The 17,848-nt window shown below is 54.1% G+C and overlaps 1 protein-coding gene across 1 annotated transcript; it reads left to right on the forward strand.

Moving 5' to 3' along the window:
* The first annotated feature begins 3,373 nt into the window (after window positions 1-3,373).
* On the forward strand, window positions 3,374-17,776 carry SPRYD3 (SPRY domain containing 3). The gene is made up of 11 exons (XM_025882944.2): window positions 3,374-3,508; window positions 5,030-5,176; window positions 6,159-6,234; window positions 6,753-6,877; window positions 7,197-7,332; window positions 8,197-8,382; window positions 14,400-14,549; window positions 14,968-15,025; window positions 15,689-15,808; window positions 15,895-16,067; window positions 16,394-17,776. Exons 1-11 carry the CDS (start codon window positions 3,486-3,488, stop codon window positions 16,526-16,528), a joined length of 1,329 nt encoding a protein of 442 aa, XP_025738729.1. The 5' UTR covers window positions 3,374-3,485; the 3' UTR covers window positions 16,529-17,776.
* Window positions 17,777-17,848: the final 72 nt, after the last annotated feature.

Below are 17,848 nucleotides of genomic sequence, written 5' to 3' on the forward strand. Positions count from 1 at the left end.
CGACAAGTGAATGTAATATGGGATCCTGGATCGAATCTCGGGCAAGGAAAAGGACATTAGGGGAACAATAGGCGATATCTGAATGAGGTCTGTAAATCACTTAACAGTCTTATACCCATGTTAATATCCTAGTTTCTATGATTATACTATGGTTATATAAGATGTTAACATTAGGGAAGCTGGGTGAAAGGCATGTGGAATTCCACACACAAGTATAAATTGTTTCAAAATTAAAAAAATTGTTATTAATGGTTTATAGATTAATGCAAAATCTAAAACCATAAAACTTCTAGAAAAAAACACAGGAGAACATTTTTGTGACCTTGGGTTAGGCAAACATTTCTTAAATAGAACACCAAAAGCATGATTCATAAATTAAAAACTTGATAAATTGTACACTGTCATGATTACGAACTTCGACTCCTTGAAGGACACTGGTTTTTTTTTCTTTAAATTTTTTATTGTTATGTTAATCACCATCCATTACATCATTAGTTTTTGATGCAGTGTTCCATGATTCATTGTTTGTGCATAACACCCAGTGCTCCACGCAGAATGTGCCCTCTTTAATACCCATCACCAGGCTAACCCATCCCCCCACCCCCCTCCCCTCTAGAACCCTCAGTTTCTTTTTCAGATTCCATCGTCTCTCATGGTTCATCTCCCCCTCCGATTTCCCCCCCTTCATTCTTTTTTTTTTTTTTTAAGATTTTATTTATTTATTCATGAGAGAGAGAGACAGAGGCAGAGGGAGAAGCAGGCTCCCAAGGAGCAGGGAGCCCGATGCAGGACTCGATCCCAGGACCCTGGGATCATGACCTGAGCCGAAGGCAGATGCTTAACAACTGAGCCACCCAGGCGCCCCTATAAAGACCTTTCAAAATGCAATATTAAGTGAAGCCACTCTATTTTTAAAACTGGGCAAATGACTTGCACAGACATGTTCACTCTGTTGATTGTGGACCTATTAGGATTAGTTATGGAGGCCAGCCTCAGGATCTTCACCTACATAAAGGAGGTATAATAATAAGACACGCCAGGGAAGATATACAGATGACAAATACTCACGTGAAAAGATTTTCAATATCATTAGTCATTACGGAAATGCAAATTGAAACCACAATGAAATACCACTACATACCTATTAGAGTGGCTACAATGAAAAAGAATGACAACGCCAGTGTTGGAAAGGATGTGGGACAATCAACATTCATACACTGCTGATAGGAATTTAAAATGATACAACCATTTTGGAAAACAGTTCGGCAATTTCTCAAAAATTAAGCATACATCTACCATGTGGCCCAGACATTCACTCCTAGGGGTTTACTCAAGAGAAAATGAAAGGTGTGTCCATACAAAGATTTGGCATGAACATTCATAGCAGCTTTATCTGTAACAGCCCAAAATTGGAAACCACCAAATGTCCGTCCATCAACAGGTGAATCATAAACAAATTGTGCAGGAGCATACTACTCAGCAATAAAACAGAATGAACCACTGATACACGACACACCATTGATGAATCTCAAAGTAATTATGCTGAATAAAAGAAGACAGACACTCCTCCCCCCACAAGAGCATATACTCTGTGATTTCATTTATGTCAAATTTTAGAAAATGCAAATTAAACTGGTGACAAAAAGCAGATTAGTCATTTCCTGGGGATGAGAGAGTGAGAGGGAGGGATTACAAAAAGAGCACAAAGACACTTTTGGAAGTGATGGTATGTTCACTATCTTGACTGTGGTGATATTTTCATGGGTGTATACATAACTTACCAAACTGTACACCTTAAATATGTCGGGTTTATTGTATGTCGATTGTATCTCAATAAAGTTGTTTGATCAAATACATTTAGATATCAAGTACAAATTACCAATTAAATCCTGAGAATGCCAACAGATTGAGGATTCACCAAAAGGGTCAGCCCCACACCTCGGACCTGAAAATGAGGAAATCTCGAGTAGAATGACCAACCATCAGTAACACTTTGGAAACACCTTCTGCCATCTCTCCATTTTAGGCCCAAACTAACTAGCTAGTTCCTGGAGGGAGCCAGGAGACCCTGTGTGGGACTGGGATGGCTGTGACTCTGGGAGCTGCCCTGGCCTGTTGCTTTTTGGCTCCCTTTGGCAAGAGCTGAGCTGAGGCTTGGGGCATTTTCATAGCTCAGGAAGAGGAGGTTAAAGAGAAGCAATGAAGGAAACAGGAGCTGGAGATGAGTTGGGGAGAGTAACTCGATTTATGCAATCCAGGGGTTGGAAGGGAGCTGAGAGACCACATGCTTCAAAATTCTTTTTATGGGTAAGAACACCAAGACCTGACCTCAGGCACGGACAGAACTGAGGCTCTAATCCAGATTTCCCAGCTTCCCATCTACATTTACTTCCCTCATCTATTTCCATCATGCCAAGTGGCTGCCATTTGGTATAGCAAGATGATGGCTTCCATTCCACCCAACATTTGTAACAATAACTGTTTATAAGAATGGGATAAAGCCCAGGGTCTGAAGGATATCACAGTCTAGCAGAGACAAATCTATATACAGAGGTGACTTTTACATAATAAAAGGTTGTAAAAAGTGCTTGTGATGAGGCACAAACGACATGGTATGAGAATGCAGAGGGAAAACCCTCCAATCTGGAAGAGAGATCTGGTGATGGGAGGCGATCCGGGCAGCCCTAAACACCCTTTAGTAGGTGCTCAATAAATGTGAGTATCCTTCTTCCCTTCACGGAATGACCCCGGCCTAACTTTCCTCAGGTCACACCCAGAGAGCCTCCGTTCCGGAACCGCGTGACGTTTATGCCACTGTGCTTTCTGCACCCGAAGTTCTCTCCTCCGGGAATGGGCTGTTCCCAAAACCCGCGGAAGAGGACATGACACCGAGTCTGGAGAATGGAGAGCACATGGTAGCAGCATGGCTCCGGAGAATAGAAAGCGTGCGGGAACAGTGAGGCGCACGAGCTATGGAGGGCCAGCCTCAGGATCTTCATCAGCGAAAAGGAGATAATGACAAGATTCATTTCAGAAGGTTGCTGAGTGGATTAAAAGGACATTCCTATGACGCCTTCTCTCAGCGCCACGTCCGGCACAGAAGGAACGCTCAGGAAAGACTGGCAGTAGCCTAAGGTGCACGGCGACCTTCTCCCCGCCCCGCGCAGGAGCCGCCCCTAGACAGCCCAGTCAGCGCCCAGGGCGCCCAGCGCGGCGTCCGCGCCGCCACGTCGCCGCCTCCCACCCTCCGACTCTCGGGTTTACCAGCCCCTATCCTGCGCTAGGTACCCAGCACACCGGGCCGCGCCCGCCCCTGCCTGCATCCTCCGATTGGCTCCTTCAGGTGCCTGTCCTCCTGGGCCGCTGCAGATTGGCCGGGGTGGGTGGGGAGGGGCGGGCCTCGGGGAGCGTAGGAAGGGCGGGGACCCGGATGTGTGTGGTGGCGGCGGCCGAAGAGCTAGTGTGCGGAGCTGAGAGGCCTATGGATGAGGAGGACGCGGCGGCCCCGGTAGGCGGGGATCGGGGGCGGGGTCCCGGAGGCCTCGGGTCTCCCCGGAGCTTGAGGCGGGAGGCGGGGGTCCTGGGCGGAGGCCTCCCTGGTCAGGGGCGGGGCCTGCTCCCCGGTCACGGGGCTTGCTGCCTCGGGACCCTCCTCGGCCCGGTGCCGGGCCCGGGGAGACTGCGCGTAAGTCGCGGTGACGAGCCGGCCCCCGGGGCCCCCGGGGCCCCCGGGTCTCGTCCGAGCGACCAGGCCGTGCCCCGGCTGGAGGCGGGACCCGGTGCGGCTGCCACTCGCGGGTGCCAAGGCTGTGCGGTTCTGGGCGAGCGGACGTCCCCAGGTCTGGGGGCCCGTATCTGTCTGGGGTGGAGCCCTGGCCGCGTGCGAGGAGCGCAGCCCGGCTGGTGCCTACCCTTTTGGGCCACGTGGTGGCTTGCAGCTACTGCAGCAGGGTGTAACAGGCGCTTTAGGATTGAATTCAGCCTAGCTGAGGCTTATTTAAGCACCTACTGTATGCAAGGCACCGCCACGCCTTGATGGAACCCCTGTCCCAGTGTTTGGGGTGATGGGAAGAGAAAATTACCTCCCGTTTTTCTCACTTTTGGCTTCCAGGAAAAATAAATCCATCCATCCATCCATCCATCCATCGATCCATTAGCATTGTTGGTTTAAATACCCAGGTCATTCCAGTCCTCTCCATCTTCACTGCTACCATGCTAATGGATGCCATGTCTCATTGGAGCTGCTGCAACAACCTCCGACTTAATTGTTTGCCACTTCTGCTCTTGCTTCTGTTATGATCAGTTCTCCAGCCAACAGCCTGAATGATCTTTAAGATCTGATAAACCTTAAAATCCTTTCATTTCTTTGCTTAAAACTCTCCAGAGGTTTTCCATGGCACTTGCAGTAAAATGGAAACTCCTTAACATGGCCTATAGGGCCTTATGGGGCCTCTCTCTGGCCCCTGCGTTTTTCCCATACTCTTCCTGACCATTTTCCCGCACATTCCCTACACACCAGCCACCCTGGCCTTTCTATTCCTCTACCATGCCTGCCTCTTTCCACCCCAGGACCTGTGTCCTGGCTGTCCCCTCTGCCTGAAGTATTCTTTCTTGGGCTTGGCACGTGCCTGGCCTCTTCTCAACTCAGATGTCACCCCGGAGTGGCCTCTTCTGTCCACTGGATCCAAAGGAGTCTCTAGACTTACCCCATTATTTTGTGTCACCCCACTCTGCTGTTTCTTCCACTGTCCAACTTTGTCGGGTCTGTGTCTCATCTGTCATGCCCCCCGACTAGAATGGAAGTGCTATGGGAACAGGAATCCCACCCATCTTGTTCACAGCTATATCCCTAGCACCAAGAACGGTGCACATAGTAGGAGCTCAGTACATGTTTGCTGAATGAAAGGATGCAGATGGGGATTGTTGACTGACTTCGAGTCCAGTGCCCTGTCCACATTCTGGGTCGAACAGGCTGAGCTGCTTTGCTTAGGGCCCTGCTTCCTTCTCAGTCCCCTTCTCCCCATGGCAGGTTTGTTCTCATGAACAAGATGGATGACCTCAACCTGCACTACCGGTTTCTGAATTGGCGCCGGAGGATCCGGGAGATTCGGGAGGTCCGGGCTTTCCGATACCAGGAGAGGTTCAAGCACATTCTTGTAGATGGAGACACTTTGAGGTAAGTTTAGAGGAGTGCTTTCACATTTTCCTTGCTCTGGCAGATCTTAGAGATGAAAAGGGGCTTTTTCGGAGGCAGAGGACTGTCTGCACTGCACTGGGAGGGCCTTTGACCCTGAGTGGAGCAGTGTGGGCTGCTGCAGCCTGCACTCATTCTGCCTGTGTCTCCAGGTCACTCTGTCCTGGTCCACGTTGGAAACAGTCATGTCAGAGATAGGAAGCTGCGGGTGTCTTGAGTTGCCCAAGTGCCTTGTTCAGAGGACTCCAGTGGGCGTGTGGGGTGTTTGTGTCTCCTCAGCCTGTGTCTCAGGGGTTGGGTTTGGTGGAGAGTGGCCCATTTCAGAGGCAGTGGATTTCCTGTTTTGGGAAGGACAGTTCTGTAGTGCATCTTGCCCACCACCTTCCAACCCTCTGGTGTGTCTGTTTTCTCTCTCTTTTCTGGCTTGAACCCCTTCCCTGACTCCTGAGCCTAATTCTCTGACAAAGTTGTCCCTGAAGGGGGGAAGGAAGTAGTGCTATTTAGCCTAGAGAAAAGAAAGCTGAGGAGTGGGAACTGAATAACCGTCTTCCAGTCTACGAAGGGCTTTGGTATAGAGGATAGAGACCAGCAGCTGTTCTTCAGCCCCACTGAGGACAGAGCCAGAGGAGAAGGGCTGAAGCTGTAGCATGAGGGATTGAGCTTTGACAGGGTTGTGAGACCCCCTCCTAGGCAACTAAGGGAGGCTCTGCATTCTTTTCCCCCTGGAAATGAAGGAGCCAGGCTTGTGTTGGTGTGGTGTGGGTTGGACCCTGGCTGGAGGCAGGGGGAGGGGTGGGTGATCTCAGGTATCTTGTGATGATGTCTGTGCAGATGTCCTGAAGTGTGGCCTGATGGGTTCTTCTGTGTTGGCCCTCAGAGGGTGGGGGTGGGTGGGATGCTGAGGCCCTCCCCCCAACTCCTGGGCTAGGCTGCTAATGGAACTCCCCCCTCATTCCTCCATCAGTTACCATGGAAACTCTGGTGAAGTTGGCTGCTACGTGGCTTCTCGACCTCTGACCAAGGACAGCAATTATTTTGAGGTGATCAAGGCAGTGGGTGGGCAGAGCAGGGGGTGAGCTTGTTAAGCTCCAGGGAACTCTTTTACTAGATTCTTGATCCTATCCTTTTAATTTTCCATCAGGGCTGTCTACTTGGCTGAGAAAAGGGCACAGGATAGCATGGTGCCTCAGCTGAGAGATGGGTGCCCTAGTCCTGTCACCCTGTCCCTTCTGCTCTCCTGCCCCTCAGCTAGGTAGACTTTGACACATATCCCAGACTCTGACTCATGGCCTTTTCCACCCGCTAACCCAAGCCCAGCTTCTGCTTCATCTCCTATCTTTTTCCATAATTTGGAAATGATTTTCTGAGTAATCATGATATGAAGTAGACCTCTAGGCTCCCCAGTTCCTCCCTGAGTGCCCTGTCTTTTCTCTGATTCACATGTTTTTTGTCTCTTAGAGCCTTTTTGAGTCTTTGATGTCTGACTGCCCTTCTCCAGGCCCCCAGCAATTCATCCCATTTCTGGTGCCTGCTAACTGCCCTGCTCTCCTCCCTCCAGGTGTCGATTGTGGACAGCGGGGTCCGGGGCACCATTGCTGTGGGGCTGGTCCCTCAGTACTACAGCTTGGATCACCAGCCCGGCTGGTTGCCCGACTCCGTAGCCTACCATGCTGATGATGGCAAGTGAGTTGCTTCCTGTGGAACCTGACCCCTTTCCTATGGATTCGGGGACCTTAGATACAAAGGACTACCGTGGGTGGCTTTTGCCATTCCTTTACCTATCTTGGCGTATTTTCATTGACTTATGATCAGGACGGGAAGATGGCCTGATAGTGAGCCTTGGAGGTTGGCAGACTTAGAGGGGAGGGTGGAGCTCATGTGTGGAGACAGGTAGGTGCATCACCGAGTGACTGGGAGCAGCAAGCGGGGCCTTAGGGGTCAGTGCCCTGGAGAAGTTGGGAGGCCAGGCTCAGGTCCTGTGTCTGTGCCGCTCCGTCCACAGGCTGTACAATGGCCGAGCCAAAGGCCGCCAGTTTGGGTCAAAGTGCAACTCCGGGGACCGGATTGGCTGCGGCATTGAGCCTGTGTCCTTTGATGTACAGACTGCCCAGATCTTCTTCACCAAAAATGGGAAACGGGTGAGTGGGAAATCCTGGGTGGGATTTAAGTGGCTTGAAGCCATCCGAGGAATTGTGGGAATGAAAATAACCTACCAGCTGGGGCTTGCCCAGGGACACCTAGGCTTAGTTCCCACCTCCTTCAGGCCATCCTCAGCTTTTCAAAGTCTGCATGTAGGAGAAGCCACTTCTCCTGCCCAGGGAAGCTGGGGCATTAGCCTAGATGATAGATGCAGAGGGGCAGGTTAGTGCAGTGGGGGGTGAGCAGAGATTGTGGGGGACAGGATTGAGTGATGTGGGGGAAGGTTTTGAGCAGAAAAAGAGAGGGAGAGGTTATGGCCTGGATGCATAAGCTGGAGGTCCTCTGTCCTCTTTGGAGCCTTGCCTTGAAGGCTTTTGAGGATATGTCCTTTCTGTGTGTTATTTTCTTGTTTCACTTCTTCTTTCTTTCCCTCTTCAGAGAGAGACTAGTAGTGGTGAAGGGATGGGGAAGAGCAAATAGAAGAGAGGGACCCCCAGCTCTCTTTCTTTTCCTATCCGGCTCCCTTTCCAACCCTGAGAGGATGGCTTTCTTAGGCCTTGGCCTTCCTTAGCGGCTGTGCCTCCACACTTTCCTGCTCCAGAACATACTCACGTGCCAGAAGCATTTGGCAGCAGGTCAAGAGACTTGTGTTTGCCTTCTAGCTCTCTGGATACCTTGCTCGGCCAGGAGTCCTTATAGCCACTTTTTCAACTTTTCGGTGCCTCTGTTTTTCTGTCTGTCAGTGTGTGTGATAATTATTTGTTGCATCTTCTCAAAAGTACTCTTGTGAGAATTAAGTGAGCTGTGGAAAAGGGAGCCAGGCATCAGCTCCCTCCCTCCAGCCCTCCCTCCCTCCCCTGCAGGTGGGCTCCACCATCATGCCCATGTCCCCAGATGGACTGTTCCCAGCAGTGGGCATGCACTCTCTGGGTGAGGAGGTGCGCCTGCACCTCAACGCCGAGCTGGGCCGCGAGGATGACAGTGTCATGATGGTGGACAGTTACGAGGACGAATGGGGCCGGCTACATGATGTCCGAGTCTGCGGAACTGTGAGTGAGAGGCGGTTGGGTCGGAGCGGGCAGCCCGGGAGGGCTCCACCAAAAACCTGTGGGCCACATAAGTGGGTCTGAATTGCTTAGAATGGGGAATGAAGACGGTGTCTTGTAGGGTTTTGGGAAATGGGAATTTGTGGCCTTGACATGATTCTTTGAATCCAGGTCTGTGTTCTCTTTAGTGCTGATTGTCTTTCTTCACTTCCCCGGCCCTGAGAGCTCAGGTTAGTTGCTTTAATCTCAGCACAGTACTAGGTTTTCCTTTGCCTTCTTTGGTTCCTTCAGCACCTGCTCTGGTCTCTCCCTGGATTTGAAACTTTCTTGAGGAGTCTGTGGACCTTGGGAGAGGGAAATTCTTCACCTCCACCCTCTGTGCCTCATGCTGGGTTGGGAGTGAATGGCTGCTGAGTCAGGGGTCTGGCCCTGACCTCCAGTGGGCTGCTGGGGCCTCCCACTTTGAATTGTCCCTCTGCTGCCCTCTTGCTCCCGGCTCAATCTTTTTCTCCACCCTCTGGCCTTCTCACCCCAACTCAGGCTGTTTTCAACTTAGCCTTTGATAGCAAAACAGAAACAGTGGGGGGTGGGAGTGGATTATGAGCAAGGCTCCCCCCATTCTGGAGTTCAAGGTGAGTCAAACCCAAGGAAAATGGCAGAGTGTGTGCCCTCCTGCTGCTTCTGACATCCTGCACCCCCTCTGGCCCTGGGGTCTGAGGATGGCGGTGGCTGCAAGCCAGGGGCTTTAGATGCCCACTCCTTGACCCTCATCTCTTTCCTTTCTTTCCCCCCTTCCACCATCATTTTGACAACAACTACAGAGTTGAACTTGGGACTGAGCCAGGGCGATGTTCCAGCTCTCATCCCCAACCTCTCCTCAAGAGTGTTTTCCTGGCATCCTTTCCCTGCCTGGACCTGCCCCCACTCTGCCCCCAGCTCCTCCCAGGCAATCTTTTCTAATTGATGTAGACTCCTGTAGACATTTATAAATAGCCTTCCTTCCTCTCTGCCCTCCTCCAATGCCCTCAGGTCACACATTGGAGAATTTTTTCTTTCTTAGACATAAGCCGTGAAGTTTGGCTCTTCTCTCAGACCCTCACCCCAGCCTGGGACTGCCGGCAGGGTGGGGCACACTCTTCCCTGAGCACCTGCTCCTCTGGGGCACACTGGGGCACGAGCCTCTTGATAGATATTTGCCTCTCTTCTCCTCTTGCCTGCTACCCCATCTTTCAGATGAGGGTGACTTACCCAGTTTCTTCTGTCCCTATTTGTCTCTCGCCCTGCTCCCTCTTGTCTCTTCTGACCATCCAGCGTATTTCCAATCCAGCCCTCAGAGTTGTGTTTCCTGGAGGAGCCTGGGAGAGGTCATTAGGGCCCCGCCTGTACCTCCCATTTCTAAAGATGTCTAGCTCAGCTGTTTCTCCTCTTTGCTCTTCCTGTTTTCCGTCCCCTCTGTGGGGAGCCTTTCCATGGGGCCTCAGACCTCTTGTTGTGGGTTAGAGCCTGTTTCTCCTGCCTTGGGTGATATTTCCAATAGAGTGCCTTTTAGAACCATAAAGGTTTGGGAGAGGCTCTGACGCCATCCGGTCCAGGGCTTCCGAGTGCGGAGCCGGAGACCGTTACCTGCCGTGCAGGACCTGTAGCATCCCTGGCGCCCCAGACCCAGGATGCTTGGAGCTCCCTCCCGTAGTCATCCTCGTCGTCATCGGGGCAGCCCTTGTGTTCCCAGAGTTCTTCTTCTTGTGTGGCCGATGAAAAGACAGCCTCAGACAGAAGCAAAGAGACCGATTCAAATGTCAAACAGTGAATTAGCCCCAAAACTAAGCCCAGATATTCATTCTTTGATCTGTTGCCCCTGCCCTGTCCACTGCCGGATACATACCGTGCCCTTCTCCCCAGCCCCTCTCCTGTAGCCCGTCATCTCTCCTCCTGGCCCCTCTCACGAGATGAGTCTGGAGTTCTGGGCCTTAGGTTCCCACGTGCCCCGTGAGCCCCCTGCCCCGCCCCTCAGCCCCGGCCTGTCTAGGGCAGCTTACCTGGCTGCCACGGGACCCTTTGCCTTCCAGGCCTGTCTTTCAGTTCGGAGTCTCAGTGATCCTCTCTCTCCCCTTCCCACTGGTTCTTCCCACAAAGAAGAACGAATTCCTGACGCCCCGTTTTTGGCTCTAACGTTACATTATGAGCAATTTCCAACATACAGAAAAGTTGAAAAAATGGTACAGTGAGCACCCATCTACCTACTATCTGGCTTCAACAGTTGTGTGTATACAGACAGACCTGGCTCTTTCTTTTTTTTTTTTTTTTTTTAAAGATTTTATTTATTTATTTGAGAGAGAGAATGAGAGATAGAAAGCACGAGAGGGAAGAGGGTCAGAGGGAGAAGCAGACTCCCTGCTGAGCAGGAAGCCCGATGTGGGACTCGATCCCGGGACTCTAGGATCATGACCTGAGCCGAAGGCAGTCGCTTAACCAACTGAGCCACCCAGGCGCCCCAGACCTGGCTCTTTCTTGAATGGAATTCTTCCCCCTGCGTCTTCTGGCCTCAGTTTCCCCTCCCAAAGAGTCCCCCCTTTGCAGAGCTCTGAGGGTGTTGAAGAGTGGCTACTGTCTTTGCTCAGGGATGGGGGTGTTGCCCCTCACCTCATCCCTGCCCCCAGGCCTTGCAAAGTGAAGTCACGTGTGGAGGGTGGGGGGCAGTGGGTAAAGCTGGGGGATTAGACTCATTCTTTGTTTCCTGCTCATAGCTCCTCTGACAACTCCTTAGTGACGGGGCAACAGCTTTGGTACACAAAGTGGGGTGAATGAGGCCCCACCCTCCAGGGGTCCTCCCCCCTCCAACCCAACCCAGGAGGAGACTGTGTTGGGGCCTGAGCTGGCCGGTGGGGAGCACGTCCTGGGTTCCTGTTTCAGCTGCTTCTAGGCCCTCAAGGCACTGAGCCCTCCCTTGCTCCTGTCAAGAGGGATTAGGGTCTCTGCTGGCAGCAGGAGGAGGGTGGATACCAGCAGGAGAGAACCAGCAGGAGAGAACCAGCAGGAGAGAAGAAGCGGGGAAGGCGCTACCCACACGCGGTGGGGGGTTGGAGTGCAAGAGGCTGTCTGCACCTGGTGCTGCGGCCTCTGCTCTGTGCCCTCGAGTCCACCTGTTTGCCCTCCCAAGGCTCTGGGGGTGTGGGGAGGGAGGTGCAGGAGTCGGGGGCTTGAAAGCCGCAAGGAATGGGTGCCCCTACCCCCACCAAAGATGTAGGGGAGCGTTCCTATTGATTGGGCATTGTTGGAGGAGAAGCACTAAGAGGGGACAGCTGGTGGCTTGGTATAGAGTAATCTGGGGTGTGCTTATCTCTCCTAGGGGGGAATGTGAACAGTTCTGGGAGCTAAGGGGCCATTGTAGTTGGAGGTAAGGGCTGAGATGAAGGGTCATTTCCTTCTGTGATTGGCAGGTCTAGTCTTTTGTAGCTGTGGGGGACTGTTAATGTTTAGGGAGTATTGATGTGTTGGTGTAGTCTGGTCTAACTCCCATTTCCTGATTTAGGGGAAGGCAGACAGGTACTGACCACCTACTGGGCGCGGGCTCCGTGCCGACACTTGACACACTTCGTTTAGTCTTTTTAGAAATGCAGACGGTATGTCCCTATTTTACTGGTGAAGAAACTGAGGCCTAAAGCAGCGAAAGTCACTTGCTCAAAGTTGGTGGCTAGTAAGTAACAGGAATTAGGATCGGAGCCCAGGTCTGTGTGATTCTTTGTCTGAGAGGCTTCTGAGGCACGGGTTGAGGGACCAGCATTGAGAGTCTGGCAACTCGGGCTAAACCTCCCATCTGCTCTCAGTTGCCAACAGCCCTGGTCTCAGGAGGGGAGAAGTGAACTCAAGCTACGATCTGTCTGGGAGGCCATAGTGCCCACCTGCCCCTGTAAGTGCTGGGAACGCTCTGGAGGACTTGCTTAGACTTCACTGGACAGGAGCAGATGAACTGGGGCGGCTTACACCCTGAGAGGCGGGTGTTCCTCTCTTGCGGAGGGCAGCATTGGCGGGGACCTAGCCTCCCAGCTGTCAGCCAGCTGTCTGAGTGGTGTGCCGGCCGGGGAGTGGGTGGCAGAGCTCCACCGTCGTGTGCCTCATCCTCCTGACCTTTTCGCTGGAGGGAGCGTCCCCACCCTATCCACAGACAAGACTGCAGTGGCTGCCCTCTGCAGGGCTGAGGCCGAGGGAATGGTTGGGCGGGTTTTTCCCAAGGATCGGGATCTGGAGCATCTGTCTCTTGGCTCTGGAAGTGGAGAACACTGTGTTTCCTACGCCGAGTCCAGTTGGATGGAGTGGGTCAAGGGCAGCTGTGGGGTCCCCCACCCAGTTCTGCAACACTGGCCGGAGAGGGTGGGCTGGGGGCTGCTCGCGCTGGGTGGAGTGTACGCCAGCGGATGCGCACCAGGCACCACCCCTCCCGCTTGCAGGGAGACACAGAGGAGAAAGCCAGGCCGCGCAGAGAACACAGGACCGGGAGGGGAATTCCAGCAATGTGGGCCTTCATGTGTAAATCAGAAGGTGGCCTGCCGGGGAGCCCATTCTGAGGAAAGAAAGCAGTGGGAGCTAACAGAGAAGACTTGGGCTTAGGGGTGTAAATACGGAAGAGGCAGCATAACCCGAAACATACAGGGTTGTGGCTGGAGGAAATGGGAAGAACCTGGGTGTGGATATCGGAGGTTGCCCATGCGGCTCTGGCTTTTCCCCTGGTCGCCTCCCCCTCCCTCCAGGACTCTTTTGGAAAGGTGGGGGAGAATGGACTTAAGTTGGCAGGGCTTTGGGGATCCAAGGCTGAGAAGGGGATCCAGTCCCTCCGGTTCCTCTCTGAATAAGGTGGTGAGGATGCAGGCCCTGCCTCTGCTGGAGACACACGCAGGCTTCCACGCTGGTGCAGGCGAGCCTAATTCCTTTCCTGTTCAGGCAGGAGTTCTTTGGGGGTGAGAGGCCAGCGTCCAAAGGCTTGCCAGGGATAAGTGGAGGACGTCCCCAGGCAGCGTTTTCTTCAGGGCTGCAGGGGCAGGAGGGTAGAATAAAGTCTCGAGGGGCAGTTTGGCTAATTAAAAAGGGATTAAGGACTCCCAGGTGATGCTGAGGGTGGGGAAAGAGGGGATGGGGTTGAGTCATAACTCCACCATTACCATGACAACTGATAAATAAATCCTCCCAGCTTGGGGGTTGCCGCCCCATCATGCCCAGGCAGGACCATTGTGGAGCTGAAGAGCCCCAAGAGTCCATCAGTCACCTCTGCTCTCCCCCCACCTCCGCACATCCCTGCGCTCTGCAAGAGCCGCGAGGGGCTGTGAACGGGAAAGCTTGCCTTCATGTATTTGGCCTGCCTGCTCCCGGCCCCCACATTAAGCAGAGGAGTAGAGCTGGTCATCTGGGTTCCCTGGCTCCCCTCGGCACCTCCCTGATGCAGCTCTGTCTGAAGCCAAGTAAAACAGACCTTGAGGAATTATGGTAGTCCCATCCCAGGCAGAATTGGTTTTTGAGCTCGTCTCCCCTCCCTCAGACATCTGGAGCTGGTACCCAACCTCTGCACCCTTACTGTCCTCCCCATTAGGCCCCTCCAGGGGTCTGCTCAGCCTAGTCTTCACGGCTCCTTCTCTGCGCCCAAGGCCCCTGGGGAGGCCTCGTCCAGCATTGTGATTCAGGGAAGTGAGGCCATAGCTTAGAGCCCCCCAGTGTGCTCCCTGGTGCTCAGCCGCCTGGGCTGCTGCCCACTTCTCCCCCAAGCAAGGAGAGTCTGCAGCTCAGGCGGCAGATGGGTGCAGGGCCAGCCCTCTGGCCCATGCCGCCACCTTTGCGACCCGCCGGTCCTCCCCGTTCTCTCATGCCTGCCTGGAATATTGGTGCCCACGGGTATACCTCTAGGAACCTTTCCCTTTCAGCCAGAGGTTTTGTCAGACCCAGAAACTGGTCTCGAGTGCCTTGGGACCAGGTTTCTAGGGCAGGTGTCTGTCTGCCCTCCGCACCACCCACTGCCCTTGGCTCTTCCCCCACAGCTGCTGGAGTACTTGGGCAAGGGCAAGAGCATCGTTGACGTGGGGCTGGCCCAGGCCCGGCACCCACTGAGCACCCGTAGCCACTACTTTGAGGTGGAGATCGTGGACCCTGGAGAGAAATGCTACATCGCCTTGGGGCTGGCCCGGAAGGTGGGCACTCATGCTGGCTTTTTACCTGTAGAGCTGCTCAGCTTTGGGGCTCTTGGGATGGGGACAGGTGGGCAGGCTGTGGTGGGAGGGTCTTAACCCGGGACAGACTACGGTTGTATGTGTTCGCTGTGGGAGGGTACAGACTCCCCCCGCCTTGAGCTAGGACCAGGTAGAGGGTCGTGACAGCACCACGCATACCGGGCCTAAAGGTGGGGTGCGGGCAGCCTGCAGCCCTGGCTGTGAAAGCCAAGTGCCCTGGTCACTTTCCCTGCTTCCCCTGCTTCCCCAGTGCCTGAAGGGTGTGGGAGGCCACAGGGGTGTGAGCAGCCATCTGTCTGAGAAGATTGAAGGTTCAGATGCCCTCTCCTGCCCTCTTTTCATAGAAAACCATAGGTTTTCTTTTTCCTTCTTGGTGCAGGATTATCCCAAGAACAGACACCCTGGCTGGAGCAGAGGCTCTGTGGCTTATCATGCAGGTGAGTCAGGGCTGCCCTAGGGCTGCCAGGGCTGTGGGCCACATACAGGCACAGGGACATCCATTTTCCTGACCCCCCGCAAATGGTCTCCCCTCCAGCGTCCGGCTAGAGAGCCTTTTCCCCTGCTGCTGCCTCATCTCCCCTCCCTAGGCCAGTCGTGCTTTCTCCTCGTCTGTGTTTTTCCTCTCAGCCTGAAAAGCGAGGGGAGCCGAACAGGGGTGGGGGAATCTGGGCCCGAACTGGACATTCCAGGCCTCTGAGTTGGCTCCCTCTGCGCCCTTCTTGCAGATTCTGCACTTTCTTTTTTTGGTTGGCTTGACTTTCTTTAGGGTTTTCTTTAGAAAGGAGTTGCTGTGAGCTCCTGGCCCCTTCTTGGCCCCTCTCCCCTCTCCCGCCAGCTCCCTGAGGGAGTCTGCCCCTCAGCTCCTTGTGTGAACAGACATTGTGTCTCTCTCCTTTTTTTTTTTTTTTTTTTTTTAATCTGGGGCCTTTTTCTACTTGTCTCTCCATTTATGTTTCACCTTGACCCCCTCCCTTCCTCGGGGCCAGAGAGGGAGGTGGGCAAGCATTCTGCTTGAAGCTGGGGCCTCACTGGAGGGGTGGGGTAGAGTGTCAGCCCCTCCTTCAGGTGTGTCTCTTCTCTTCTCCCCTCCGTCCTGACAGATGACGGGAAGATCTTCCATGGCAGCGGTGTGGGGGACCCCTTCGGGCCACGCTGTTATAAAGGGGACATTATGGGCTGTGGAATCATGTTCCCCCGGGACTACATTCTGGACAGTGAGGGTGAGTGGGGTGGGGGTGGCCAGCCAGGCTGCTTGGGCAGACGGTGGGGGCAGCACCACAGGAGCTCAGGTTTCCTGCCCTCCTAGGTGACAGTGATGACAGTTGTGACACAGTGATCCTGTCCCCAACTGCCCGAGCCGTCCGGAACGTCCGGAATGTCATGTACCTGCACCAGGAGGGAGAAGAGGAAGAGGAGGAAGAGGAAGAGGAGGAAGATGGGGAAGAGATTGAGCAAGAGCATGAGGGCAAGAAGGTGGTGGTAAGTGGGGAGGGTGTGGGGTTGGACGAGGGGCCTGGGCCTGCGCAGGGGCTGGCATTAGTGGGGACTGGGACGGTAGCCAGAGCCGGGAAGAGGGGAAGGCCTGGTGGTGGCTGTGTTGCCAGGTGCCGGGTGCTGCCCCAGCTGTGCTGGGGAGCTGGTTTCCAGACGCCCTCCTGTGGTCACTTCCCACATCACCCTGAGTCTCTCCTGTCCGGCGGTTCTGGGAGTTGGGAACGCATGGGGTTCAGGCCTGTGTGGCTCTAGCATCATCAGAGGAGGCCAGAGCCATCCTTCTCCACTTCTCTCCGTGCCCCCACCCCCAGGTTTTCTTCACTCGGAATGGCAAGATCATCGGGAAGAAGGATGCTGTTGTACCTTCTGGGGGCTTCTTTCCCACCATTGGAATGCTGAGCTGTGGGGAGAAAGTAAAAGTGGATCTGCATCCCTTGAGTGGCTAGGGGCTTCTCCCCTAGACCTGCCCCCTCTCCTTTTCCTTGCCATTTGCAGAACCAGGTGCCCAGTTCCTGCCTTCCAGGATTTGCTTACCCAGCAGGCTCCAGGGAGTGCGTGGTCCCTCTGCCTCTCCCAGATCAGGCCCCTGCCAAGCCCCTCTGTGCCCATGTTTCTGACCTGGTGCCACCCCGATCATCAGTCAGTCCTGGGCCTAAGTCCCTGGTTGGAAAGGAGCAGGCCCCAAGAATGGTGTTGCTATGTTGGTGGGTCCCACTTGCTTTGGCTGGTGGACTCTCGCATGCCCCTTTCCCCTCTGGCCGTGTGAGTGGAGAGGAGTGGGCACCTGTCTCAGCTGCTATTTGGGCATGAGGCTCTGCAGAGGGTGGAGTAGAGACTGCCCCCTCCCCTGTTTACCATAGTTATTTCTCCTTGCATCTTCTTTTCGTTCTTTGTCCTCATTGTGTGGACCAGTTGCTGCTGTTATCCCCCCTGGCTGGGCTAGGGGGGCTCTCTTGGGCCTTTTCTCTCCTTCCACTGACTGCTGTCCCAGGAATACTATTCCAGGGTCTCTCTTCTTTCCCCCGAGAGGCCGCTTTCTCCCTCACCGCCGGCTCAGGCACCACATAGTCCCACAGAGTCTGAGTCTGGCCTCCCGCAGCTGTACGCACCTAGGTGGGTGTCCGTTTTGTGTTTAATGGAGTGAGAGGGGGGCTACTCAGTGAGGGGTGCTGGGGTCTTGGCTCCTGTTCCCTCCTTGCCATCCTTGGGATACCTGGTAGCACCCTTGTCCCCAGTTCCCTGGGCTGTAGGCAGAGACTCCAGAGTAGGTCTCTCCTGCCGTGGTGAGGGCAAGACCCCAGAGCTGTGGTTGTGAACCCTGAGGGCAGCTTGACCCCTCTCTCCCCTTCCCTGCCTCCCCCCGCCCCCTGCCCACTCCCGGGCCCCAGCTTGCTGCCTGTGCCAGTTGCCTGTTTCGCTTCAGTGTTTGATTCTAGCACTTACATGTGTCCTCCCCCACCAAGCCCTCCTGTCTCCTACGGCCTTGACTCCTGACCCCCTTCCCATACAGTGACTTCTGGGGGGGAGGGAGCAGGAGCTGTTGGCCTTGGTTTGCACAGAGTGGGTGGGCCTTGGGGAAAGGGGGTGAGCTGCTGTGTTGTTGGGGTCCCCCCTTTCGGCCCTCCACTACGATGTATGAAATGTATGTACAGCCCAGAGATGTTTATACAGCCAATAAAGATGGAGTTTCTGTATTTATCGGTACGGCCTTGGACAGGGGAACCCTTTCCAGTCCATAGGGCAGGGACAGGGCTAGAGGTGGGGGC

The sequence above is a fragment of the Callorhinus ursinus genome, unplaced genomic scaffold (assembly GCF_003265705.2).
Source record: "Callorhinus ursinus isolate GAN/ISIS: 27379988/994484 unplaced genomic scaffold, GSC_fseal_2.0 scaffold44, whole genome shotgun sequence".
In the NCBI taxonomy this organism is placed as follows: Eukaryota; Metazoa; Chordata; class Mammalia; order Carnivora; family Otariidae; genus Callorhinus; species Callorhinus ursinus.